This window comes from Melospiza georgiana, chromosome Z, assembly GCF_028018845.1.
Source record: "Melospiza georgiana isolate bMelGeo1 chromosome Z, bMelGeo1.pri, whole genome shotgun sequence".
In the NCBI taxonomy this organism is placed as follows: domain Eukaryota; kingdom Metazoa; phylum Chordata; class Aves; order Passeriformes; family Passerellidae; genus Melospiza; species Melospiza georgiana.
Window position 1 is genome coordinate 28,703,724 of NC_080465.1, and position 26,367 is coordinate 28,730,090.

A 26,367-nucleotide genomic window follows, 5' to 3' on the forward strand; every position below is an offset into this window, starting at 1 on the left:
GCGCGGTGCCGGCTCGGGCGCCATGAGGCTCCCGTGAGGGGGTGGGGACAGGGCGAGCAGGGGCTGGGCGGACGGTGCGGGGGCCGCGGGGCGCTGCCGCGCAGCCGGAGCTGAGGCTGTCTCCCGGTCTGTTGTCAACGCTCTTTCAATATCTAAAAAGCGCGTGTCGACAGAGACAGGAGACAGGTTTTTCTCAGTGACGCCCAGCAGTAGGACAAAAGGCAGTGGGCACAAACTCATGCACTGGAAGTTCCACCTGAAGAATTTCCACGAGGAAGAACTTTACCGTGCAGGTGACCGAGCTCTGGAACAGATTGCCCAGAGAGGTTGTGGAGTCTCCCTCGCGGGAGATACTCAAGAACTGTATAGACACAAGCCTGTGCCACATGCTCCTGGATGGTTCTGCTTGAGTGGACAGGTTGGACAAATGGCCTCGTCTCTTGTAGCCTGACCCTTTCTGTGACTCTGAATCGCTGCCGGCGCGGCCCCTGCGTTCCCGGCCGAGCCCGCAGGCCGGCGCTGCCGCTGCCCGCCCGGGCCCGGGTGCGGCGCTGGCGCCGTGCGCTGAGCGGGCGGCGGCTGAACTGAAAGCGCACTCCGAGCAGGTTTCTTTTGTCCTCTGTCAGACGTTCTCTCCCCTTCCCTCCGCACTGCGTTTTAATGAACGTCATGTGCTAGAGAGTACGTAACTCTGTGTTCTGTACAGGGTCTACGGAGATGTGCTGATTATTTCTCTTGAGAGAGAAGCCAGGTGACGTGAGATGATGTCCTAGGGGTTTTAGTATGACTGAATGCTTGCAGTTTCAGGCCAAGATCACCAACGTAAAAGACAGTGGCTAATATGCTTTAATGACCTAGTAGTGGGTATCTTAAGTTGATTTTATGTCCAAGGTTTTGGGAAAAAAGTTCCAGATTAAAATAAAAGCACTAACTTTATCTATCATCCGTTCTATTCAACATGCAAAATACAGAGCATTTATGCTTTGTGGGAAGCAAGAAGAGAAATTTCAGTGAGAGCTCCTGCTAAACCAATGACAGCAACCTACTTTATCTGAAAGAATAAATTATCTTTAGTTTAATGGCTGTTGAAATGTCTGATGGCTCACAACTGCGCTGTACTTCTACGGAATTCCAGGGGTGATATAAAACAATATAGCAGCCATCTTCTAATGATCCCAATGTTATGGTAGAAAGAACAGATCGTTATTATTGAACCTGATGTTGGTTCAGGGTGCATCTGTCTGTGAAAACTACCTGTCTTTAATACAGAATATAGTGATGGCTTGACCACCACTCTCTTCTGTAGTTGATTTTCAGGGGAATTCTATTTTTAGTTTCAGGACAGAAGGGCTGTAGTCCCTAATAATAATTTCACTATGAAAGTATATTTTTTTAAAACCACAATTTTTAACAAAAATTACTTTCTGAAGAGGTTTGAAGTTTGTCAGAGTATTCCATTAGCAAATACCTGTTTGTGTTTCTGTGCAGACCTTATGGTTGAAATGATAAGCTGACTATTGTGAAGTAATATGGCAATGGATTCAGCCTAAATAAATATAAGCAATTATCACTTCCCTTGACAAAAATACCAAGCATCAAAAATGAACAGCAGGTTGGTTATGTGTGTGTGAAATGACCATAGCAGTTAAAAAAGGTAATACATGTTCACTGCAATAACCTCCAAGGTGAGATCAAAGCACTTCAACCTGAAATTATGCAATAAAGTTCCTTGACAAAATGCTGTGAAGGGCTGATCTAACTTCTGTACATGTGATAAGCACATGGGAAAATCCAGAGAAGTAAAATCAGTTTTTATTTATTTTATTTATTTTTAGATTACGCACACAATTATTATTTTTTATGGGGATAGTTTACCAAAATCCCTAGTATTTAAAATGCCCTGAAGTTTATTACAAAAGTATCCCTTGTTTCCTACACCACAAAGTAGTCCACAATGTTAAGCAAGACAGAAGAAAAAAGCAACCTTCATATAATACTTGCTGGTTATGTGCAATGCATGTTTTGTGCTTCTGTCTTGGTGAAGTGGGAGTAGATAAAGTATTGTGAGGAACTTGCTTCAGTATTAATTATGGAGTACCTTTGTTCCTGTAATAGAGTTAGAACATGTCATCATATACTTGACTTAAATAGGCTGCTTTGTTTAAGAAAACTTCAGCTAACCATGTGACAGTTTAGGGTGCAGTCATTTGACTGACTGCTATTTTTGTCTTTCCGAAATGATGTTACAGTAATTTTGAAAGTACTGATGTATTTTGTATGAGTTTTTAACTCAGGGTGTCTATTTTTACACAGCAAAAACTCATACTAAAGCATTATGAATTTTTTAGGGATGCTTAAGAGAAGAAGTGAGCAAACTTGTCCTCTACTTTTTGGCTTAAAAAAAAAATCCTGTAAAAGAAATTTTGACTGGCATAACCAAAAAGGCGTCTCCAGTCTTTCAAATACTGTGTGAAATGAAAATCAGATATAAGAGATAAATCTGTTTTGTTTGCTCTAAATAATTTGAAGTGTGTAGAATTACTTATTGACCTGTTTGTACAAAATTACAATTGTTTATAATTTTCTAAATAGCAGAGATCTGTCCTCTCCCTCAACAGGTGTCTTTAGTCCATTGTGGAAATGGTCATCTGCTGCAGGATATCTTTATAGCCTTGTCCCAAGAAGGAGGTGTCTCATACTTGTTTCTGAAGATTATTCTTTACCTTTTACCTTGCTTAAAGTACTGCTGATTTTTCAGGAACTTACCATTGCTTTAGATGTCCTTCTTAATGGAAGCAATTGGTGCAGGGAGAAAAGGGAAAGTGAGAAATCTCAAAGTATGCAAATACCTTCATAAATAGAAAGAAGGTGATCTTCAGGTAGGCTGAAAATTATACACATTTAATTTTTTTTTTACACTGCGAGTATGGAGGTTCCTGATAGACTGAAACAGATGAGATTCACTCTTGGTGTTGGTTGGGTCATGAAGGGGGGATTATGTTAACATTCTGCATGTATAAATTAAATGTGATTGTCAGTAGGCATATGGAAAAAAGTGGCTGACTTGGTATGAACCTGTGAAACAGTGCATCACTTTAGAAACTTGTCCTCTTCATGCTCTGAAAAAGTGCCCACTCCTTCCCACCCCCAGTCCCCAGAAACTTAGATGAAAATATCCACTAAATCTATACATTCTGAATTCTCTGTGAAGAGTACTGATGTGCTATTGCATTTGTAGTATTACAAAGGCTAAAGAAGCTGAATGAAGCACAGATGTGAAGTTGAACTAAAATGCTTTTTTATGCTCTGAAAGCATGCATAACAGAGCACAAAAGATCATCTCAAAATAAGTATTCTAACTGATATGATACATTAGAGATAAAGAGTCAAAACCAAATTCTCCAGTGCACATGTAGGCAAGTGTTAGCTTCCAAATGAAGGAGTGATTGTTTTTAAGAGTGATGGAGAGTTGATAGCTTCATTATCTGGAACTGACTGGATCTGTTCAGTAAAAGACATATAGCAACAGGCAAGGCAGATTTAACTAGTAGAGGTTAAGTTTTAATAGGAAATAATAATTATCTAGTTGATAATTACAAGGAACAGGATGTGATCCAGAGATGCTTATATGTTGCTACCCGCTAAGTTATTTTGAAGAGCTTTTCCTTATTCTCCTTGCTCTTACCATCAAATCAGAGAATTTTTAAGGTTGGAAAAGCCCTTTGAGTCCAGCCACCAACTCAGCACCACCACCATGTTCACCATTACACCACCTCCTCAAGTGCCATATCCACACACTTTTTTGAACATTTCCAGATGGGGAGACTCCACCACTTTCTTGGGCAGTTTGTTTAATGCTTTACAACCCTTTCCTGCTTCCAGAGGGGCTAAGCATTATATTTTAAATTTTTTTGTGATTATTTTAGTTGTATGGTCCGATCCTGGAAGTCATGTTGTACAATGTAGTTAGTAGTAGATACTTTTTTAGTAGCCTGTAAAAATGCAGGACTGAGGAGCCTATCTTTGTCTGAAAACCTGTGTCTCTGCATAAATGTCAGTAATCTGTGACTCAGTTTGTTGCTTGTATTGCCTTGCCAACAATACTAAATGAACACAACATGGTTTATGTAAACTTAGAAACTTACTTTTTTAGCTCACGACACTTCTGATGTCCTTCCCTTTCCACACAGTGTGTAGATTGGTATATACTTGTTACCTTCTCTAAGTCCATGGATTGCCCCATTAAAAGGTATATTCCTAAGACTGAATTTTCTACAAATAATAAAATTATTAAAATTGAAAAAGACCTGTAAGTCCAACCTCTGACTAATCACCACCATGTCAACTAAACCATAGTCCCAGATTGCATGTCTAGTCTTTTATTGAACATTTCCTGGGATGGTGACACCACCGCCTCCCTGGTTAGCTTGTTTCAATGCTTAACCAGTCTTTCAGTGACAAAATTCTTTCTCATGTCTAACCTGCACCTTCCCTAGCCCATCTTGAGGCTATGTGTTGTTCTCCAGTTGCTCATTGCCTGGGAGAAACTGCTGACCTGCTACACTCTCAGGTAGTTTAAAGAGAGGGATAAGGTCACTCCTGAACAGCCTTTTCTCCTTTTTCTCCAGGCTAAACACTCCCAGCTCCTTTAGCTGTCCTCACGGGACCTGTGCTCCAGACCCTTCATCAGCTCCATTGCCCTTCTCTGGACACACTCCACACCCCTCAATGTCCCAGGTCAGGATCTGCTGTTGACCCCTAGGTCCTTTTTGGCTGAGTGGCTTTCCAGTCTTTCTGCCCCAAGCCTGTAGCAGGGAATGGCGTTGTTGTGACCCAAGGGCAGGACTCAGTGCCTGACCTTATTGAACCTCATACCACTGGCCTCAGCTCATCAATCCAGCCTGTCCAGGTCCCTCTGCAGAGCCTTGCTGCCCTCCAGCAGATCAACACTCCCACCCAACTTAGTGTTGTCTGCAAATTGAGGTGGTACTCAAAATAATTTATTAATCAACATTAATAATTTATATAATTAATTAACATTAATAATTGATTAATTGTCATTAAACAGGATCAGCCCCAGCAGTGAGCCCTAGCAAACTGCAGTGGTGACTGACTGTCAGCCAGATAACTCCATTCACTAGCACCCTCAGCCCAGGCATCCATCCAGTTTTTTACCCAGCAAACTGCACCTGTCTAAGTCACAAGCAGCCAATTTTTCCAGGAAGAATCTGCGGGAGAGAGAGATCAAAGGCTTTACTGAAGTTTAGGTAGACAACATCCACAGCCTTTCTCTAATCTGCTAGGTGGGTCACATGGTCAAACCTAGAGACTTAATTTTGGTGGAATCCATTCTGCTCCACAATCTAGTATTACTGTTGCTGCAGTTTTCAGAGTTGCATGCCTGGCTCCCCATCAAGCTTTTACTTGATGGCTCTATAATTTGCCATAACCTTATTTTCAAATTTATTATTTGCTCTGGTTAAATTAAATGTAGATAGTTTGGAATAGTTTTGTATGTTTGTTAAAGATTCTACTTGAAGTGTTAAAAATTTTGTGAAACCAAAAGAAGAATCATTATATTAACTTTCTATAAAAAATTCAATGGATAAACAATTCACTTTTGCACACAGTATTGTGTTTGAAAACAAATAAAGCTAGGGCATATTTCTGCTGTCTCATATAAGTAAAATGCATCTGAATTGATGAGACTTGTTATGTAAATAAGATCAGCTACTCCATTTGTACACCAGAGTCAGGTTTTCTAAAAGTAAAGTTGTTGTCCTTAGAAATAAATTCTAAACTTGGAACCAGTTTACCTGTCAAAAAAACCCAATTTTAGATTCAATCGTTCAGTGACCTTTAATTTCCATAAACAAATGTTTAGCTAGTAAAAATAGGAGTTCTGCATAGAACAGTCTTTTGGGGGAAATAAGATAAATGTAGCACTTACATTCAATTATGTTCTACATTTTTTGTTTCCATGGAGTGAAAAAAGTTAATAGATTTCAGTAACTGATTGGAGTATCTTAATTAGGCCCATTACTATCATTTATTTTTTCTTAAACGAGATCACACTTTTTGCCAGCCTTAAATTAATGGAGCTGCTGCTGGGTCCTCTCTTTTCAGTAGAAAATTCTCATATTTTTAACTGATTTATTTTTGTCATGTGCCAGGACACATACAGAGCTGTTTTAAAACATTATTTTCATAACTAACTTAAATAAGCTGACTCTGACTTCAAGACATTTGAGAGGTTTTTATCTACACCCCCTTTATTTGTTCTTTACTTGCCAGAGCCTGCCTGATACTATTTTTGTCTTTGCCTGAGTCATACTCAAGTACTTCCATGTCTTCTGCTTTGCTTTAGACAGAGCTATGCATTTTAAATTATTCCATTAATAGAATTCACAGACAACTTGTAGCTGTACTGAATTCTGCATTACGTATTCTCTTACCCATTTTCCAGTGTGACCAGTGTTAGGGAACAAGTGACACTTGTTCCTACCCCTTGCCAGTCAACTGGCAAAGTTCTGCATTCTGATAACCTCCTCTTTTTGTTCATGGTAGATAGCCGGAGAAGCTTGTAAGAGAAGGAGAAAGGTCCTTTCCAATACATGTATGTTTTGTGATTATAACCCATGGGTTTACAAGTCCTAGAAGCGTAATTAATGTTGAATTATTTGCTGGAGAAAGACCATGTGAATAACTGAATAAATGGACATCTGATATCCACTTTTGTTAATATGGTGGGATGAGGACTTAAAATGTATATAAGCAGTTATGCATAAATAGGAGGTAGGAGGCCCAGGATCTCCCATCTGTCATACTTCAACAAAATTAGTTCATTCCTCCTCACTTGCATTGGTGTCTGCTGCCTTGCCAGTAAAGCAGCTTTGTTGTGTGTCCATAAGGTATTGATGTGTATGTGTGCTGTGCAGATCATCTGTGTACCATTGCATGGATGATAAGCAGAATTCACTTTTCTAACACTGTAACACAAGTTAAAGGACTAACAAATAGTAACTATTAACCACTCTTCAGGTGAATCAGCCCTATGGAAGAGTTGCAAACTGTCACACAAATGCACAGCTACCTCCTAGACAGCAGAAAAGTCGTGGCTATCTTTATTTTTTTGCCTTTGTGAGTAGATTGAATGATGTGTGTAGGACGGGAGTTGCAAGAGCTGTAGCCAGGTATCTGTACTTTGAAATGGAAGATGAATAAAAGTATAGATTTAAAGGATCCAGAATCTGCTTTTTACTGAACAAGAATTAGAATGGGTAACTCCATGGTTACACAGTGTTATTGGGAAATTAACTTGCATCATTCTAGTAGGGATTGTGCCTTTATAATGGGTGTAAGTGGGATTTGAACTTGATTTCAGTTCGCCAGCCTTTTATTAAAGGGTTTCTTTTCCCATATCAGATCTGTAAACACAGTATAAAGGATTTGGCCACAGATTCTTAGTGAACAGATCCTCAGTTCATTTGAGGAACTTAATGAGAAAGAAATACCTGGTTGTTCCAGTTTAACAAGTGTCAGAGAGATTAAATTACCCCGTTTTAGAAGTCATCAGCGATACTAACACATGGTTCAAAACCAGGTGCTAGGCACATGGAGGTTAATTTGCCATAAAATGTTTTGTGAAGCATATGAGGTGTATTACTTTTACAAAGAGTTTCAGGGGAAAGGGCAGGGGGGCGCGTGTGAAGTGGCATACAAAGTCTTTGACAAATGAATCACTATGGATTTTCTTACTTTCTTCTGTGGCACCTCAGTGCCCTGGGCAGTGGCATTCTTTGGGTTCAGATACTTACCTGCCACAACAAACTGTGTATAAAGGTTGGGCTGGGGGGACCGCCCCATGAACGTATTGCAGAATCTCAGAATCGGTCAGGTTGGACCAGATAACAGTGGGTTACTGGTCCAACCTCCCTGCTCGAGCCGGGTCATCCTAGACCACACGGCACAGGGGGTCCAGAGGGTTCTTAATTACCTCCAGTGAGGGAGACTCCACAACCTCTCTGGACAATCTGTGCTACTGCTTCGTCACCCGCACAGCAAAGAAGTTCTTCCTCGTGTTCAAGGTGGAACTTCCTGCGCATCAGTTTGTGCCCATTGCCTCTTTTCGTACTGCTCCCGAACCACCGAGAAAAGCCTGCTTCTGTGCTCTTGCTACCCCCGTCTCCCATTAGATGCTCGTGTATCTCACAGAAGTACGGACAGTTCAGGCGCGGGTGGCTGGTGCGGGGGCGGCCGGCCAGGGAGATTCACACGGCACACCCGAGCGGTGCCGCTCCACCCGTGCGGTCGGGCCGGGCCGGGCACGGCGCTGCCCGGGCGGCGGCGGCGCTTGCGCGCGGGCGGGGCGCGGCGGGGCCGGTGACGCGCTGCGGTGCGGGCAGGTCCTGCCGCCGCCGCCGCATGAGCACGGCGGGGGCGCAGCGCGGAGCCGCCACCGTCGCCCGGCGCCCCCGCCTGAGCGCCGCGGGGTGAGTGGCCGCCGGCGCGAAGGTGAAGCCCGGGGAGCGGGCATCGCCTTGGGCAGAGCGGAGCGGGCCGCGGCGGGGGCAGGGCCGCAGCCGAGACCGGGATTGGGATCGGGACTGGGGCGGGGCGAGGCGGGGCTCCTCTGTGCCGCGCTCTGCGGGGCGGCCGGGCGCGTCCCTGCGGGCGCCGGTGGATGCGTGCGGGGCAGCTCGGGCACGGCGGGTCTCTGCGGGAGCCGCGCCCTGCGCGCTCTCGCCCGCGGAGATGGTCGCAGGCCCTACGGTAGGAGCGGTGCTGGTTTCCGGGCCTGGCGGTCGGGTCTGCCCGCGGCACGGGGTGGAGCCGCCGGTGGCACGGAGCCCCGCGCCGGGCGCGGGACGCTCCTGTCCCCGCGCTCCGTGCGGTGCACAGCCGTCCGTGCGCGCCTCCCGCTCCGCTGGGCGGCCCTGCAGCAGCCGGGGCTGCCGTGAGCCTGGCCCTGCCGGCCCCCAGCGCTGCGGCTGTGCCCCCGCTGCCCCGCCAGAGGAGCAACGCAGCATGGGCAGGGGGTGGAAAATACGGCGGTTGGGATAGCAACATTTGCCTCATGTGCCGTGCCACTTGGCCTGCCCAACGTCTGTCTGACTTAACGCTCCGTGGGTAGGAGTTTTTTAACCTTTGGGGTTTGGTTGTTCCTTTTCTTTCTTCTTCTTTTTTTCTTTTTCCTGCTTTTTTTTTCTTATTTTCTTTTTCTTTTTTTTTTGTTTTCTTTTTGCAGTGGTGGAAGTCTAGCACAGCAAGTGTTTCTTTATAGGTACCGGTTCAAATGCTCGACAGAGGTTTGAGAAATAGGTTGCACATCAGGGTGGGGTGGTGTTTTTCTTCAGTGTAAACTGCCTTCAGGCCCCAAGCTTTGTGTGAGATGTTTAGAAATCTTCAGCTGGACGAACTGTTATGGTTATTTAGAGCAATAATCTGTCAATAGTGTGTATAGTGGAAAGTGAATTCCTTTGTACCTGTATGGTATAAAATCACTGTGAAACTTCTGTATAGCCTTGTGGTGTGAATGTTGTTTTTTGTGTATTAATTTTTCCAGCATTAGGAAATTAGTTCTCCAATGAGTGTATTCCCATGAATGATGTTTCTTAAAAAAAATATGTATCTGCACTGCTTTTATAGGTTACATTTCATGAAAAGGCTTCTCTGTTTTGCAGGTAGCTTTCAGTGTGTATTTTGTGTAACCCCGAGTGACTGGATGTTGCTGATGGAATAGCCCCACCTTTTGGTTAATCCTTCATTGAAATTATACCTTTGACCAAAGAGTTTTTCTGGAAATTATAGCTCATGCTGTGTGTTGTGAGTGCAAGTCTGTGTTGGAATGTCTTTTAATGTCTTGGACTGGGGAGTGAAAAAATTATCTCCCTTCCTGAAGACCTTCCTGAAGACTAATGTCAAGATAATTTTAACAGGTAGTTTCTGATGTTTCAGTTCATTACTGTGATTTTTTTTTTTTATGCTAGTATAAATTAAGCAAAATACCTTTTTTTTAATAAGTTTCATTTAAAAAAAGGATTCTGTCCTTATTTTTTTTCAAAAAGGGTGGAAATGATCTTAAACCAAGGTGTAGTCGTGGTGTGCGAAGTGACACCTGATATATGTTTGTGTGAAGTGATACTTGATCTCAGGCTTTACTTTCAGTTCAGGTGTTGGAGGTGGCAGCGCTCATATTTTGGTTTTCATGTTGAAGAACTTCACAGATTATTTTCCAAAATTAAGGATTTGAGCTTGAAAAATATTCAGTTGTCTTGGCAGAAGATTTGTATTAGCTATCTTACTGCTGCTAGGAGCAACTTCCCTGAAATTGCATGTAAGAAGCTACATGTAAAGAGAAAAAGATGAAGGGCTCTCTAAAGTCCTTTTAGCTTACAGAAGGGGTTTGCTATTTCACCTTGCGTTGAGGTTTTAGTTTAGGAAAGACATTCAGCTTTTCACTCAACAGCTTGTCAGCAGTGTGTCACATGATTAGAAACTTTGCTGTCTTTAAAATTCATGGTGATACTCTGCTAGCTAGACACTGTTGGGGATCACCTGTTTTTTGGCTCTGGGTATGTTATTTGAAACCTCTCCTTGAATTCCAGTATCTGTGAGCTGCTTGCTCTTAGGAGATTGCTCCCGTGATACAAATTGCGAATGTTCAAAAGCGCTGAGTGCTGATCAAGTTGCCCTGGCTCTGGAGTGTAACTTCGGTATTTGAAGTGTGGAAACTCCTTAAAGAACTTAGAGGGGAAGGTTTCTTCGAGTGAGTGTGAGAGTGCTGAACAAGGCAGCTGCTTGTGTGAGTGCTTAGCAGAGATTTATAACAGCAGTGTATCTCTGGATATGTTTTCAGGCCCTGCCACTATCCACAGCTTAGCTGCCCAATATCCTGTGCTAAGCATCAAGATTATTAACTATCCAGTGTGTGTCCTGGATACATGGATGATTCAGCATGGTTTCCGTTTGGAAATGCAGTAACCATAGAAAGACTGGAAGTAGCAGAGTGGAGGGAGCACCCAAACATCCTTCTTTTCTTTTGCAACAGCTGCAGAGGCAACAGTCCTGCAAGTGTCACCCTAAAACATTTAGTATATTACAAGGCACATAAAAACTTTCACTACATCCTTTATAAAACTTAAAATTACTGAGAAACAGCGTGCCCAGGGGTTGCACACTGGAGATAGGTAATATTGTTTTAATTGTTCCAAGTTTCATAATTCATAAGCTAAATGGTTACAAATCAAGATTTTGAAAGGGAGAACAGTTGCTGGGAGTATTATGGGTTGTTATGATTGTGTTTCTGTTTACCAGTGAGGTTTGAAGGGTTTGAGGTAGATAAATCAAAAGTGTTTGAATAGATAAATCTGCAACAGGGAGCCATGGATTTTTTTTTAATATAGATTAAAACCAATCTATATTAAACCAATCTATATTAAAATTAATATAGATTGAAGGTTTGCTTTATTAAGTAGTGAACTAGGAAGTTTAGAACTTTGATTTTTTTACAGACTGACCCTAACCATCAAGGCAGTGTAACCCAAAGGAGCAATCATTGGGTTAGGTGCTAGAAAACACCTCTGACATTTACCACTGTGTTAAGCTTTTCCAAGAGCTGGCAAAAGTTCCTGGGTTTCCAGTTCTAGTTCAGTTCTCGGTGTAGGTAAATACCTAGTTTCTGCTGTGGTTGTCCTTTTCCCTCTGGCTATTTTTATTGCTTCCTCCTCCCTCCCTGTGCCATTCACCTCTACCTGATGAAAGGGTTATGCCAGCTGGGCAAGAAGTAGCTGACTTTTGCAGTATTTCTGTCAGCTTAAATCACGTACGCTTTGAATGTGATACTATGTGACTCTGATGACAGCAAGTTTGCCATATCTTGAAGTAACCCTATGCCTGGAGTGCTAGTAACTTTCTAGGAGCTTCTTTCCAGGCAAGAAATAAAGTACTGGTGTTTTATTCTTCTCCTTTTCCAGCAAATGCTTTTCTTGCTTGCTTGCTTAGCTTTTTTGGCTACTTTTGTCGGACTTTGTTTTTGCAGTCAAGTGGACTGGTGCTAATTGCTGCATGACATAGTTGGCAGCTTGCTGTAAAGGATTTTGGTGCTTTGGTCGTCTGTGAAGTTTTATGTATGTCATTTTGAATGTCTGGTTATGTGCTGCAGTTTATCTATCACGTCAAAAAGTCGGCACTTTGCTATAATGCAGCAGTGGGTAAGCTAATCAGCTGATTTTTGTGTTCCCTCCTATAAATATTTATAGTAAATGGCATAAGGGAAAGACAGTAACTGATTTTCAGAAGTATTTTTTTCTTTGATGAGTAAAGGTTGTTAGCCTTTTCATTTTGTTTTATATTTGCAAGTTAGGCTCTCTTCCACCAAAAACTTCATTTCTTTTTCTGTTTAGAGGACTTGGGTAGCCATTAGGTAAAGTTTTATTTTCTGCCATTTCCACATAAAGTCTTAAAATTATATCTGGAGGAAATAGTTTTTCTACTATCTTGAACAAACCTTTTCTCATGGAAGAAACACTTCTAAGGTACTTTTAGGTATATTATAATACTTTGATGGCAATAAGACTTTTGTACTGCTGTATGTTAAATCTTAGGAAGAGATAGCTGTTCAGTGTGTTCTCAGTGCCATTCCATCCTGTTTTACAGTTCAATTAAAAAAACAGTTGATCCTGATAATTGACTCTCTCTGGGCTATTGACTAGGACTTCAATTCCTACGAAACACAGAAACGCAGTGTAAGGTTCGGCATGCAGGGGTTTTTGTTTTCCAGTGCTTGTAAAGATTCAGGAACTGGGCTAGGAATAGTCAACTTCAGGAAACAGATTCTCAGTACCACATTAGTTATCATTCTTTGTGTATATGATTCTGTTTACTGGATTGTGATTGAGTGCAATGTAGTGTTTGCCTACATGAAACTTTACTGTGAAGCTTGAAGGATTTCCCCAGATTTTTAGTATGGTTTATAGGTAACCACAGCTTTTATGGCTTGTTCTGTGCATTGAGCTTTTAGAATATAAAGCAGTTTGTACAAATAACTCTGCCATCTCCAAATTGCTTGTGAGATTTTTTACCTAACATTAAGTATTACATTTTTATTAAGGAAATGATTCATATGCATCATCTTTGCTGGCTTGTGTGACATTAAAAAAAACTGCATTCTTGGAAAAAAAAAACCAAAAAACAACCCACAACTAACCATTTTTTCAAAAACGTAGTTGTCTAAGTTGCCATTTGAGACACTGAACTTGAAAACAATGTGTTGGGTATGAAAGAGTAAAGGATTAAATAGAGGAAGGAGCTACTTAAGGTACAATTGCTGGGACTTTTGCAAATGCTCAGTCCTCCTTATGGTGCAAGAGGATGAGATGGGGGAGACAGCACCACTGTGTTAATAGCAGTGGCCATTTCTTACTGCCTCAAAGGAAGACTACACTGCTGTCCTAGTGAATAATTCTGTAGTGTAATGCTAGGTAACAAACTGCTCATTTCTCTATGGTGGGATATTTGTGTGGTTTTGCCATATTTAGAATGCTGGTTATCATGGTGTTTACCTGCTCTCTACAAGCTTTTTGGGTAGGTTGCTGTAGCTACAGAGACCATGACTCTTGCTGCCATGTATTGCTGGTTATCCTAAATTTTTAACTCAGAGTGTATTCCTACAAGTGTGAATTCACTTAGGTAAATAGTCTGTTCTTGCAAACAATTTACTTCAATGTTTAAAAATGTAAACACAAGTGGTATTTTGGAATTAAGATTGCCTAGAGCACAAAGAATGCAGAAATCTTTTTATATGGTTCTGTTTAAACAGACTTATAAGTACTTTGAAAAAGAATATTTCGACCCATGAATAGCTTCTGAGACTTTGGTGTACATGAAATGAGATAATATGAAAAGTGCGTTTGCTTGTGATTTAATCTGCCATGGACTGGGGGAACTCACATGTACTTCTATGAGAGGTAGAAGTGCTTTTGGTACCCCAGACTATAACCAGCTTCAGGGTTTCAGTATAGGTTCTCTTCTGCCTAGCATTTGTGACCTTTTAAATAACTACATGTTTTCTCAGTTCATACCTATAGTTTTTCTATTTAATTTTTAATGCATTGCATTTTGACACTATTCTGTCACCTGAGATTTTGTACTCCTTCCTTTTTTGTGTACTAGTTTTTCGGGTTTTTTTGTACTGTAGCATTTACCAAAGATTTTGTTCAGCTACTTACTTGCAGTATATGATAAGTAAGTACATATCAAAGTAATGACGTAGTTGCTGGAGACTTCTTACTTTTTTTCACCTTTCAAATCAATAGCTCCATGATGATCAAAAGTGAAGTCTGAGCTTTAGCTTTGAAAATATTTTGGGTTGCACCAAGCTTTGGATAGAAAGAAAAACATGGAAATATATATATATATGTATAGATGAACAGTCTTACAGGTTTTGCAGAGCTATTGTGGTAGACAGACATAAAAAACTTAAATTTTGGTTTTTCTCTTGTAATTTGATATGTGGTTTTAGCAACTCCTGGGTTTATGATAATAAGATATCATGTTTTAGTATATGCTTAACAGACTCAAAAATATACGTTTCTATATAATATTTATTAGGAACAGACGTTTCTGGAAAATAAAAACTTAATAGAATATAGTGCAAGTAGAACAGATTCAGTAGTATTGATAAACTTTGTATATCCATACTTGGTGTTGATTTTTCAGGTTTCCCTTGAGAAGAGAACTGTATTTTTTGGAATGTCATTACAAAGCACTTTACAGGAAGATCCTAGTATTAGACATGGAAAATTTCAGACATCTCTGGCTCTTTGAAGTAGTCTATTTTCTGGTTGTGGAGTTTTTTATTGTTGTTGTTGGGATTTTGTAGTTGGGTTTTTTTTTTAATTATTTGGGTGATGATGTTATTAAAATAAAATCAATGATATTAAAATATGATGTTATTAAAATAACAGATATGCTCGGCACTAAACTGTTGTAATAGTGACTATGTGTTTTTTCTTCCTAGTGTCTAACCTAAACCTTCCTCCTTTCAGTTAAAAGCAATTGTATTGCCTCTTGACATATCACTCCACACCCTTGAAAAAAGTCCCTGTCCAGCTTCCTGGTAGGCTCTTTCTTGGTGCTGGAAGGCTGCTCTAAGGTCTCCCCAGAGCTCTCTCATCTCCAGGGTGAAGAGTCCCAACTCTTTCAGCCTTTCTTTGTACAGGAGAATTGTACCATCGCTCCAGTCATTTTTATTGCTCCCTTCTGGACTCGCTTCAGCAAGTCCACATCCTTGCTACATTGGGACCCCCAGCACTTGTGTCAGTAAAATCTCCTCTGAATCCTGTTACGACATCTGACCAGAATTATTGCTGCCTTAGAGTGGCTGAGCATCTTGCCGTTATTCTCATAAATATATATATATGTGTATCAACTTGGTATTCAGGAGGATGGAGTTCATAGAAGTCCTCTGTAGGCACTCCCAGTAATGCCTAATAGACACATCTGAGCATGAGGTCTGAATGATCAGTGCAAGTTCATTTCTTTAGCCATGGTTTTGAGAAAAAGAAAACTGCTTTGTAATGGTCCTTGCCATTTAGTTTTGTGGTTACATTATTTATCCAAGAACTAGGAGTTCCATGGACTCTGTGTTATTCTCAATTTTAGATTTTAGCAAATGCCAGAATTTCGTATGAAAGGTAAATAGTGGAGGGGGTATCCTCTTTGCTTTTGCATGAACTTTGTCAGTGAGTATCAAATATTCAGAGTATTGAAAATCTGGATTAGCAGAGAAGGTGACTCACTGACAAGGAATTCACCTAGGTGTGAGGCAAATATGTGCTGCTTTTCTGAGGAGAAAGGAAAGTGTGAAAATTACATGTGACTTCACGCAGGCCGTTTAATTTTTTGTGCTGTTGATAGCATTATTACAGCAATTATTACAGTGCAGCTTTCTGATCTTGTGAAGACTGCCTGTTTCCCCTGTCTAGATAGGAGGATGAATGAGATAACATTTAACAGGCAAAGTGGAAAGGCAAGGGAGAGTGCAGAGAATCCAACATTTATCAGGTTGGAGTTCTACTTAGTCATCACTTCTTGCCCTCCCCTGCTTCCCTCCAAATTGAAGTGCTTTCATTCAGTTGTTGTTGGTCCTTTGCAAGCAGAACTAATGCTAATTTTTTGTCTGCTTGGCTACCACTGAAAGGCAAGTGGCATTGTTTAAAATATGTTAAATTCATTCACCTTCTGCCTTTAGCTTTCTATTAAGTGTTTATTTAAAATAAGGAGAGTATTAAAAGTTTTAAATTAATTTGGAAGGGGTTTTTTTGCATTACCTAGTCAAATGTTAAAGAGAATTCTTTTTTTCTTTAGTATGCATAGATGTCCCGCCACATCTCTCTGGATTGCTGCTGTGTGCATTTCTCTCTTCATTTTTTCCTTGCTTCTTCACAGCTGTTAGTTTTGTTGGGTTTTTTTGTTTTTTTCTTGTGCTTTTTCTTTTTTACTTGACCTGGAGCATCAAGTAAGCACTTTAATGCTTACTGGCATGCTTTGTGGTGAATTTAGACAAACAAAGACCTTGCAGTTCAAGATGGTTCAGCTCAGTAGCTGGCTCCACTTGTACAGCAGTTCAGTACACAATAATATATAGACACTCTTGGCACTCACTGGCAGACTGTTCATCATCTGTATGACAGCACGTCCTACTTTTGCTGGAAGCAAAACAGCTCTTGGTTACTTGAATCCAAGGGTCTGATTTCCACCTAGTAGGACCTGCAACCTGGTTGGAATAATCCGGACTTTGCAATTCATTAAATTGTCAGTAATGGGGGGGACACAGCTCTTCTCTTGTAACTTTTTGTTTTGTTTAAAGGATTTCAAGATAGTGTACACCTGAAGAGTGCTTGGAAAAAGCTAAGACACCTGTTAACTTGAGTCAAGCTGGAATTCTTGTGAAAAGTTAAGCATTTTCTTCCTGGCTGCTGGGAGAAGATTCTGCTTTCAGTAAGTCTGGAAATCATACTTCATCTGCTTTAGGCTTTTAGCAGTGGAGTGGAATTTACCAGTAATAAAAGTCTGTTTATTTTTATGTGCTGAACAATTAGGATTTTTGAGAGGTTTTACACATTTATTTGTGGAGAAGGGGATGGGGGGGGAGGGGATGGTGGGCAGCTGTAGTGTGTAGTTGGCTGAATTTCTTGCTTGCATTTTCCAAGAGAAGAGTGCTTTATCTTACTCATTCACAGCACTCATATCTTGGAACATCCATTTTCCCCCTTTCTGTCTTCTACCTTCAAATTAACCACTGAGCTCTTGGAGAACAATTTTTTTTTCACAGTGGGAGTATTTGTCTGTCATTCATGTTATGTCTCAGATGGAAGTGCTGGTGCTCAGCTAATGGTCCTGTAGGCTGCAACCATAATTGCTTGGAGGCACCATTTGAGGAAGCAGTGTGCCCTGAGGACACTATGTCCTTAGATGGATAGGAAAATTGAGTCCTTGGCATGATATGGTTTCTGTCCAAGGAATGTATTGAGGACTTGCTTAAATAAGAACACCAAATACTCCATGTTTCTCACTGTGCCTCTAGCCTTAGTTATTCTATAGATACATAAAATCTGAGTCAGAAATCAGCATGTTGTGGCATCTCATAATATTGTCAAGTAAGTTTGAGAAATGTATTTACTGGCTTCAGCAAAAACTTTACATGATAAAATTCTGTCATTGGCAGGAAAATAATGTCTAGTAAATGACTGATACCGAAAAGTCTCTATTTTATTGTCATCAGACTTTCTGAACCTTGGTAGGCCTGAATTATAATGCAGAATCATACTCCATACTTAAAAAGCAATAGTTTATTTAAAAAAGCTGGATCAAATAGTGTGAAGGGAGAAGAGCTTGTGACAGTGTGGAGAAATGCAATCACTGTGAATTAATTTAGCATTTCTAGTGAAGGGACATCCAGTATGGTGTCAGCATTTCTTCTCTAAAGAGCAAAAGATGTCAATAATATGTAGTTTTTTAATATCTTACAGGTTGTCAGAGATGGTGATTTGAAGAATCATACACTTCCAATATGAACAAAGCAAAAGCATCATCTGAAAAAAGGTAAATTTAAAACTACAGTCACCTCTTAACATCAGGCTATTTGAGATTTGTGAAAAAACAATCTTTATCTTAGTAAGAATATCTTTTATCTTCTTACTAAGAAGATAAATAAAATACACATTGTGGGTCTCTAGTTGGGAGATGCACGTTGGTGTCCTGAAACACTGAGGGAGTCAATACTGATTAACACAAAGTATCTTCACATTAAGAAATAACTTCTTAAATATAAATTTTCAGTTAATGATACATACTAAATTTAATTGAAAATTTAATTAATTTCATAATTTTATGCACATATTGGTAAAACAAAAAGTTTTTTCTACTGAGGGAGTTAAAGAAGGCTATAATACTGTATGAGAAGGCCTGAATTTGTCATAAGATGTATGTCATCCTGCAACAATCTTGCAATCCAACACACAGCTAGGATGAACCAAAGTGGGATGCAGAAGATGCCAGGTTGGAAAGTTGTGTTTGTTATTTTCATGTGAACTTGTCTTAGCTAGCATTTGAGAAATGTGTGAGATCCTCTGGAAGGCTGTTAAGCATCAGGAAACTATTTAGAGGCTTTCTGTGCTTAAGGTAGCACAGATTGAACCACCTTGTTAAATCAAATCATCTAATCAGATTGAAAAAAAAAGTGAAGTCAGCAAAATTGGGAATTCTGGCTTCAGTTTTAGTTTTTTGAAGTACTAGTTATTTTCTGTGTGAGGAGGTGAATTTTCATTAAGAACATGCTCTACTGTGAATTATGTTTGTATGTTGGGATCTATTTAAAATTTGACTTGAAATTCTTGTATGTAGAATCATCCTTACTTTTGCTGACTTTGGGTGGAACAGGGTTAGGGTTTATATCTGGCTGGTTTTTCCTGTTTTTGTGAGGGGTAGATCAAAAGAAATGGTAGAAAAACTCTTATGTTTTGTTCTTGTGGTAGACTAGCCCCTTAGGCATTATGATAAGCAAAACAAGCTCTCTGTCAGCAATGAGTATTCTTGAAAATTATAATGCATAAAATATATTATCACAAAGAAGATTAGGTATTTGCAGGGTTGCTACTTAAGTGTCGTTTATTCTTCTTGACTTAGAGACAAAATGAAAGTTTCCATCCCTGCAGTTCAAAACAGTTGTTCCCTAAATCATGAACAAGTTATGGTGCCTCTGTGTACAGAGATAGCTATGAACTCTAATCAGAAGTATCAGCTCTCTAACCATTACTTGATAACTGTGGAAGTTGTTGAGGAAAAAAACCTAAACCATAGTTTGAAATTATTTGTGTTAGAACAAAATCCGAACAAACTCATGAGAAGCCTGCCTCTTTTAAAGGCTCATGGTAACGTGCTAAAATGCAGATCTGTTTTGTTTACTGTGGGGGAAGAAGGAACTCCCTTATACATCTGTGTGCTGGCTGACTGCAAACAGCAGTTTCAGGGGAAGTAGGTGTAATTGAGAAACCTATGACATCCCTCATTTGACTATTACATTTTGTAAGGCTTCTTGCAAGGTCAATAACTAAAAAGCATTCTAAGACAATTGAATTTTTATGAGCAGCTATGGCTTAGAGTTATCTTTCTCATTGTGGGTAGATGTGTAGAAAACTGCAATGATGTGTTTTAGCATTTGTGTAGTGGAAGTGGCATACAGTGAGTAATGGAGGATTGTGAATCTTAGCACTTCTTCATTATCAGAGTTCAAATGCTCAAATCTTTTGGGAGTGAAAGAAGTATCCCTGTAATAGGAATCTCTCTTTGAGAAGATGTTTTCTTCTTGAGGAAGTTCTCTTTCAAATGTGAACCCCTTGTTGATGTTGCTCTCTTTCAAGTGTGAAGCCCTGAAGTCCTGGGTTCTGGGCATGCTTCCTTATTATCTTCTTGTGGCTTTCCTGACCAGAGAAAGGGGAAGTCTGCAAAGCTCCCTGGTTAGCTAGAGTCATGTCATGTTCTAAGTTTTGGTAACAGTTGACATAAGGACAGGGGTGCTTCCTTCCAGGCAAAGTGATGGTGTGAGGGGCATTTTGAACTGTAACATTTGAATGTGGAATGAAGAAAGAGTTTCCTGCCTGTGTAGATATGAGCTGTTTGAGATCAACTAAGCCTGGTAAACTTCACCTCAAGATGCTTAAAGAAAGTGTGAAACTATCAGAGAATAGTAATTATTGGTTGTCTTTGGACAGGGTAGAGCATTGACTGGATACAGGATCAGTCGTAGTTGATGACTGTCAGAAGGAAATGGTGCGCTATTTACTTCTGGATGTGCTCTCTTTCTGGTTACAGCTAATGGTAGCAAATATTCTGGTTTTTTTACTAATGATCTGTAAGAGAGGGAAGTTGTTGAAATTATGGACAACTTAAAGCTCGTAAGATCTGCAAAACTACTGGAGGACCAAATTATTTCAAAATACTCTTGTAAAATGCAGAAAATGGTTAAGAATATTTGGAAATGGAAATATGTGCAAGATACTATGCTTAGAGAGGTATGTCACTGGAACAGATAAAGGACAGTTACATTTATAGTAAGAAGTGCCTAAAGTCACAATATTAAACTTCAGGGAGAAAGCCATTCAAATGAAGGGATACAAAGAATGAGATTGTCTTTGGTTATTGAATCATTTTTGCAGGTCATCAGGGACTGGTCTGGCATATATGCGTCATGAAGAGCAGCTCTGGTGTTTATCCAGATCTGAAGAGAATAGTTTTTATGGTGCTATGAAGTTTCTTTTGGTGCTCTTTAGTCATGTTTTTTAGGAATTAAAGATAACTGAGACTCTATGTAACCCTCAGTGATGTAGTGCTCTTATGAGCAGGCTTTAGAATGGACAGGGTGAAAAATGTCACACCTAATAACAAGAAGGGTTCTTCACCTTGTGGGAAAACTAGTCTCTCATTGTTTCTGTGCCCCTCCAGCATCAGTGAGAAGCTCAGGTGCTGAGCTCTGGAGAGGTGCATATTGGTGTGTTAGGTCTGAGTCATCACATTCTTTCTGACAATGGCTTTTGACTGAGTAGAAACCATAGTTAGTCTTCTAGTTTGATGGGTGATGATTCAAATTCATGTTGGATACTCCAGTCAGAATTCTTGAGACTGGTCTGCATTGGAATTGTACCAGTTTGACCGCAGATTTCCCTTAGCAATGTCTCATTCTGCAAACCAATATACTCATGGTGCAGTAACATACCTGGTATCTCCTAGGAGCGACCGCCAAGAAAGGAAGCCCTGGGCTTTTGTGCCTTCACAGTCCAAGAACAGGAAAGTCTCAGCTCTTCTCCCTGAGTCTTTAGCTCCTGCTGTGTCTCTGTCTGGTCACCACAAGAGTCTGGGCACAGTTTTCAGGGTATTCATTTGAGGTTCTGCAATGTTGGCAGCTTGAGAGGAAACATACATCGTACAGGACAGAGTCCATTCTGAATGTTTCTTGTTGTGGGATTGAAAATACTGAATTCCATGGTTCCTCACCATTTTGGAGAACGGTCTTCTAGATTTGGCTGCTGAAGGGTTTACTGGTCAAAACATATGTGTTTGCATTACAAATAGGAGATAGTCTCATTATAGCTTGTGCTTTCATTTTGTTCTGAGGTCAAATGGGTGGTCCCAGCAATATTACCAACTCTGCTGTTTCATGTCTGTCTGGCTGCTGTAGTTCCTGTCCTGTGGTCTTTTTGATGTACTGTGCAGGCGTTGAAAACTGTCAAATAGTTTTATAACCACTATGTAGATTAGTGTAGAATATTGGTAAATAAGAGTATAATTCTTGTTTTAAGAAGAAAACTCAGCCATAACTAAGAGGAAATCAAGACTTTATTTGCATTTCAGTGTTGGCTGGTGTTAACTTTTAGGGATGCTTTATTGTGTATGCTGAAGACATGAAATGCAGATAGCTGTATTTATGTTGGCAGACTTTATACAAGATGAATAGCCTAAAGCCATTTTAAAGATATCTCTGCTGTAATAAGCAGTTATTGCTGTTGGTAGAAACTCTGTCCCCAGGAGGAGATTATAACTCTAAATCTTAGAACTTAAGTTGTTATACTGCCCAGTACGGAGAATTATTTACCCTACCTAAACCTTTTAAAGCTTTTATTAACTATAGAGGAATTGTGTTAGATGGCAGCTTCTTGTACATGGTAAATTGCTTCCATATGTCAGTGTTGCTTGAATTTTGCAGGCTGTAGCAGTCAAAAATCAGGTTTTCTCTGACATTTTAAAGCCTATAGGTGAATTCTATCTTTGCAAAGACTTTCTTGAAAAATTTTTGTTGTTGTTATTATTATTACTTATTATTCCTGAGCGCCATCTTTGCTTTCTTGGACTTTTTTAGTCTTTCAAATGACATTAATTTCGTTATGGGACCAATGGTGTACCACAATGGAAGTGATGTGCACACACACCAATTGAAGCAGCAATTCTCTTACATATCAGCTTACAGTGGATTGGCTGGACTCTTACTTCTTTTGCTTGTAGAGCTGGTGAAGATAGCATCCTATATAATTTGACCAGTTTGTGTATTGGAGCAACAGAGCTTGTGGATTGCATTACAATCTTGTGTCAATTTTGGAGCATTTCAAGTTCAGCAGATAAACAGAGAAGCAGAGATAAGGAAAACAAAGCTTATGCAAATAATAATGGCTTTATGCTATATAGCATGGTGTTAGATGGTGAGAAAGGATTGGAGTGATTATGCTTCACTTACACAAGGGAATTAATGTTTCAGCACCCAAGACAGATTTAATTTAGATTAAAAAAATAATTAAATTTTGATAATTAAATTTTTTAATAATTAAATAAAAAAAGTCTATCAAATACCTGAGAAGTTGATAGGCTTACTTCACAATATAAAATGACTCCTATTTAAGTGCTATAATTAATATAACCATTTCTTATTCTTGTTCTTAGTAGCTTGCAAGTATCATCTGTAATCTGAAATTGATTTTTGGCTATGCTTCTCATTTAGATGTCTGTGTGGAAAAGTGAGAGTGGTGGAAGCAGTTTCCTGTGCAGCTCTCACACCAGTTTGCCTTCATGGCAGTATAACTTTTGCTCTCAACTAACTTTTTCCCATAATTTTAACATTTTAGTAGAGTGAACTGTAAGCATGAGACCTTTACACAGATGTAAGATATAATCAAGAAGTAATAATTCCTCACTGTATAAACAAAACTGACTGGCTATTCATAAAGCTAGTATCGTAGACTTTAATTTTATTGTAGATAAAGCTATGTGTGTGTAAAATGAATGATTGTTCATTATTTGGGGACTCTAATGTTGTGAACGAAAAGCCAAGTTAGTTAATGCAAGGAAGTCATAGTTCCCTGTAGTTAATTGCATGATTGCAATTGAAATGTTAAATATCTGTTTAAAAATTACTGTTGTGTAGGAATGTGAATCTCAAAACTATTCTGAATAATTTTTATGATCTAAAAGTATAGACCAAATAAAACAGTTTCTATAAAACTGACTCTGTTTAGAATAAACAGTTAGACCAGTTCTTTCTTTCTACTTACCTATATAAATGCCTAGACTGAAGTGGTGTCTTATACTAAAATACATTTTCAAGGCAATTCTTTGTTGGCAGGACTGTTTGGTTTACTGGTTTTGAATGCAAGGGGGAGGCTACAGGGCTGGTTTCTGTGAGAAGCTGCTGGAAGTTTCCTCCATGTCCAGCAGAGCCAGTCCCTGGTGACTCCGTGACAGATGTGTCACTGGCCTAGGCTGAGCCAGTCAGAAATGGTAATAACACTGCTGTGATAACAGATTTCAGATGAAAGGAAAAAAGATATTGCACATATGTAGTTGCAGTCAGAGAAGAGTAGGGTGAGAACACGTGAGAGGAACAACTCTGCAGACACCAGGGTCAGAGGAGGAGGAGGAGGAGGTGCTCCAGGCACCAGAGCTGAGGTTCTGCTGCAGCCCCTGGTGCAGCCCCTGGTGAGGCAGCTGTGCCCTGCGGCCCATGGAGGTCCATGGGCATGCAGAGATCCACCTGCAGCTGGTGGGGGAGACCCACACTGGAGCTGGTGATGCACAAAGGAGTCTGTGAACCCAAGGGAGGCCCCATGCTGGAGCAGCTTGTGTTTGAAGGACTGCACCCTGTAAAAGAGTGAGCCAGGCTGCAGCAGTTTTGGGAGGCCTGTGTGTCCATGGGAGGGAGTCACACTGTAGCAGGTCACTGAGAGCTGCTGCTCATGAGATGGACCCATGCTGGAGAAGCTCCTGGAGAACTGTCTGCAATGGGAGGGACTCCATGGTGCAGCAGGAGAATGACTCTTGTTCCTGAGCAGTGGGAGAAGCCTGGGGTGATGAACTGGCCATAACCCCCATTCCCTGTCTCCCTGTGCTGCTGGGGTAGGAGCAGAGCTGGAAGGAAGGAGGGGTAGCAGGAAGCTGTTTTTAAGAGTTTATTTTACTTTCTCAGTGTCCTGCTCTGATTTTGTCAATAATAAATTCCCTTCATATGTCTAAGTTGAGCCTGTTTTTCCCATGATGATATGTGGTGAGCGATCCCTCTCAGTCCTTATCTCAACCCATGACCCTTCATTAAATTTTCCCTCTGTCCAGCTTCAGAGGGGAGTGAGTGGCTTTGGTGGATGCCTGGCTTGTGGCCAGCATAAACCTACAACAGCTGGCCAAAATGCCCTTGTAGTCAAAATGAATCCAAACTTGTATAATACTTTTAGAAACCTTCCTAAGTTTTTTTCTTCAAAATGGTGTTCTTGTTATTCAGCTGGTGTATGCTAGTTTGCTCACTTCACAAATGAGATTATTTTCTTCCTGTTCTGTAATGCCATCTTGTGAGACAAGCTGTCTTTTGGTCTGTTTGTAGCCAGTTTTTCCTTGAATGGCAGGTTTGATAAGGTATCCTGTCACTTAACATAAATTATTAAATATAAGTCACTCTAGATGGCATAGATGAAGAACATATGTACCTATAGCTGCATTTTACTTGCTGTAATTAATTTCCCTGTTCACAGTTGCTCATGGAGATGCTGTTGCATACAATTAGTCTGTTACAGTACAGGCTTTGCAAAATCTGTAAATTTGCCAGAATTGAGAATCAAGACTGTTTTCCAATCCAGATAAAATATGGAAGTAAATCAGCCACAACCTTTACTCTAGCATCAGGTTTCTGTTGTTAGGAGCTTTTTTCTCTGATTTAGATGGAAAAATCATATCTTTTTTGTAGTGTTTCTGCCAGTTCTCGGACTATATCCCTGCTGTCACAGCTGGAGAAGATAAATTTGGACCCTGTGTTAGGAGAATCAGACAGTGCCAGACATGTTACCTCAAAGATCCTTCATCTGGTCCAGAGTCAAGGTAATTATCTAAACTTTGTGGTTTTAATAGTTTCTCTTTTGACCCTTGCTTCTTGTATCTCTCTTGTTGGACTTAAGTTTTGACTTAGTGAACTTGATGATACGTGTGCTTTTGTCACTGATTGTTGAAAACGTCTGTTTAAGAGCATGTTTAAAATATCTCCTATAGTATTGGTAGTGCTGAGTCCATTTTGTGTTGTCAAAAAGCTGTAATTTAAGTAATAATTTGCTTCATATGTATATATGTCTGTGTGTTATATATGTGTAAAGAGTAGAAGTATCTGGAAGGCAGCTTTCTTACTAATATTTTACTTCACTTTTTTTCTAGGTCATCACAAGATTGTTGAACAATTGAAAACAAAAATTAGTTTTAAAATTGATTAAGTCTTTTACTTAGTTCTTAGTATATACATATATGCATTTTTTAATAAGTTTTATTATTTGCAGTGTAAATTCTCTTGTCAATTTGTGGATGATGATATATATTTTTTACTACAAGCCAGTATTGATCTTTTTCTCTAACAGAAAAAACCAGGAAGGAGATGACTTCTAAGGGCTCCACTGGAATAGAAATTATCCTGTCAACCCTAGAGGTAAAATGTTTAAATTTTTTTGGTTGTGGGTTCATAGCAGTTTTGCATTTTATCATAATGAAATGTATATATTTCTTATTATATTTGTGTTATGAAATATGTTGTTATCCTATGGAATCTTCAAAACTTGTATTGGTTTGTTATAAATAGATACTACCTTTAAGTAATCTACTTGTGAGTTTCTCTCCTTTATATTTAGATATTTTGAGAAATTGCTTGTCACCTATCAGTTCTAATTGATGTATCATACTACAAAGTGTGTTCTAATTGGTTTTGTGGTTAATTTGGGTTGCATAGTGGGATGATTGCTATGTGGGTATATCCAAAGCTCTATTTAATTTTGTGCTGGTAATTCCTCCTGTCTTTAA

At 39.8% G+C, this 26,367-nt stretch overlaps 1 protein-coding gene across 6 annotated transcripts in view; it reads left to right on the forward strand.

The window, feature by feature from the left end:
- Nucleotides 1–8,417: 8,417 nt before the first annotated feature.
- AGTPBP1 (ATP/GTP binding carboxypeptidase 1) overlaps nt 8,418–26,367 on the forward strand; it is a 62,278-nt gene continuing 44,328 nt past the window's right edge. For 3 of the 6 annotated variants that reach the window (XR_009115973.1, XR_009115974.1, XM_058044636.1), the window contains exons 1-5: nt 8,418–8,492; nt 16,871–17,001; nt 18,033–18,105; nt 25,277–25,407; nt 25,932–25,999. Coding sequence is in view for 4 of the 6 variants with exons in the window: in XM_058044636.1 (XP_057900619.1) it covers nt 18,074–18,105; nt 25,277–25,407; nt 25,932–25,999 (231 nt within the window). In the remaining 2 variants the exon portion in view is untranslated. Of the gene's footprint in view, nt 8,515–8,723; nt 8,773–16,870; nt 17,002–18,014; nt 18,106–25,276; nt 25,408–25,931; nt 26,000–26,367 lie in introns of those variants that run through there. The other 3 variants (XM_058044639.1, XM_058044637.1, XM_058044638.1) reach the window with 3 other exon arrangements.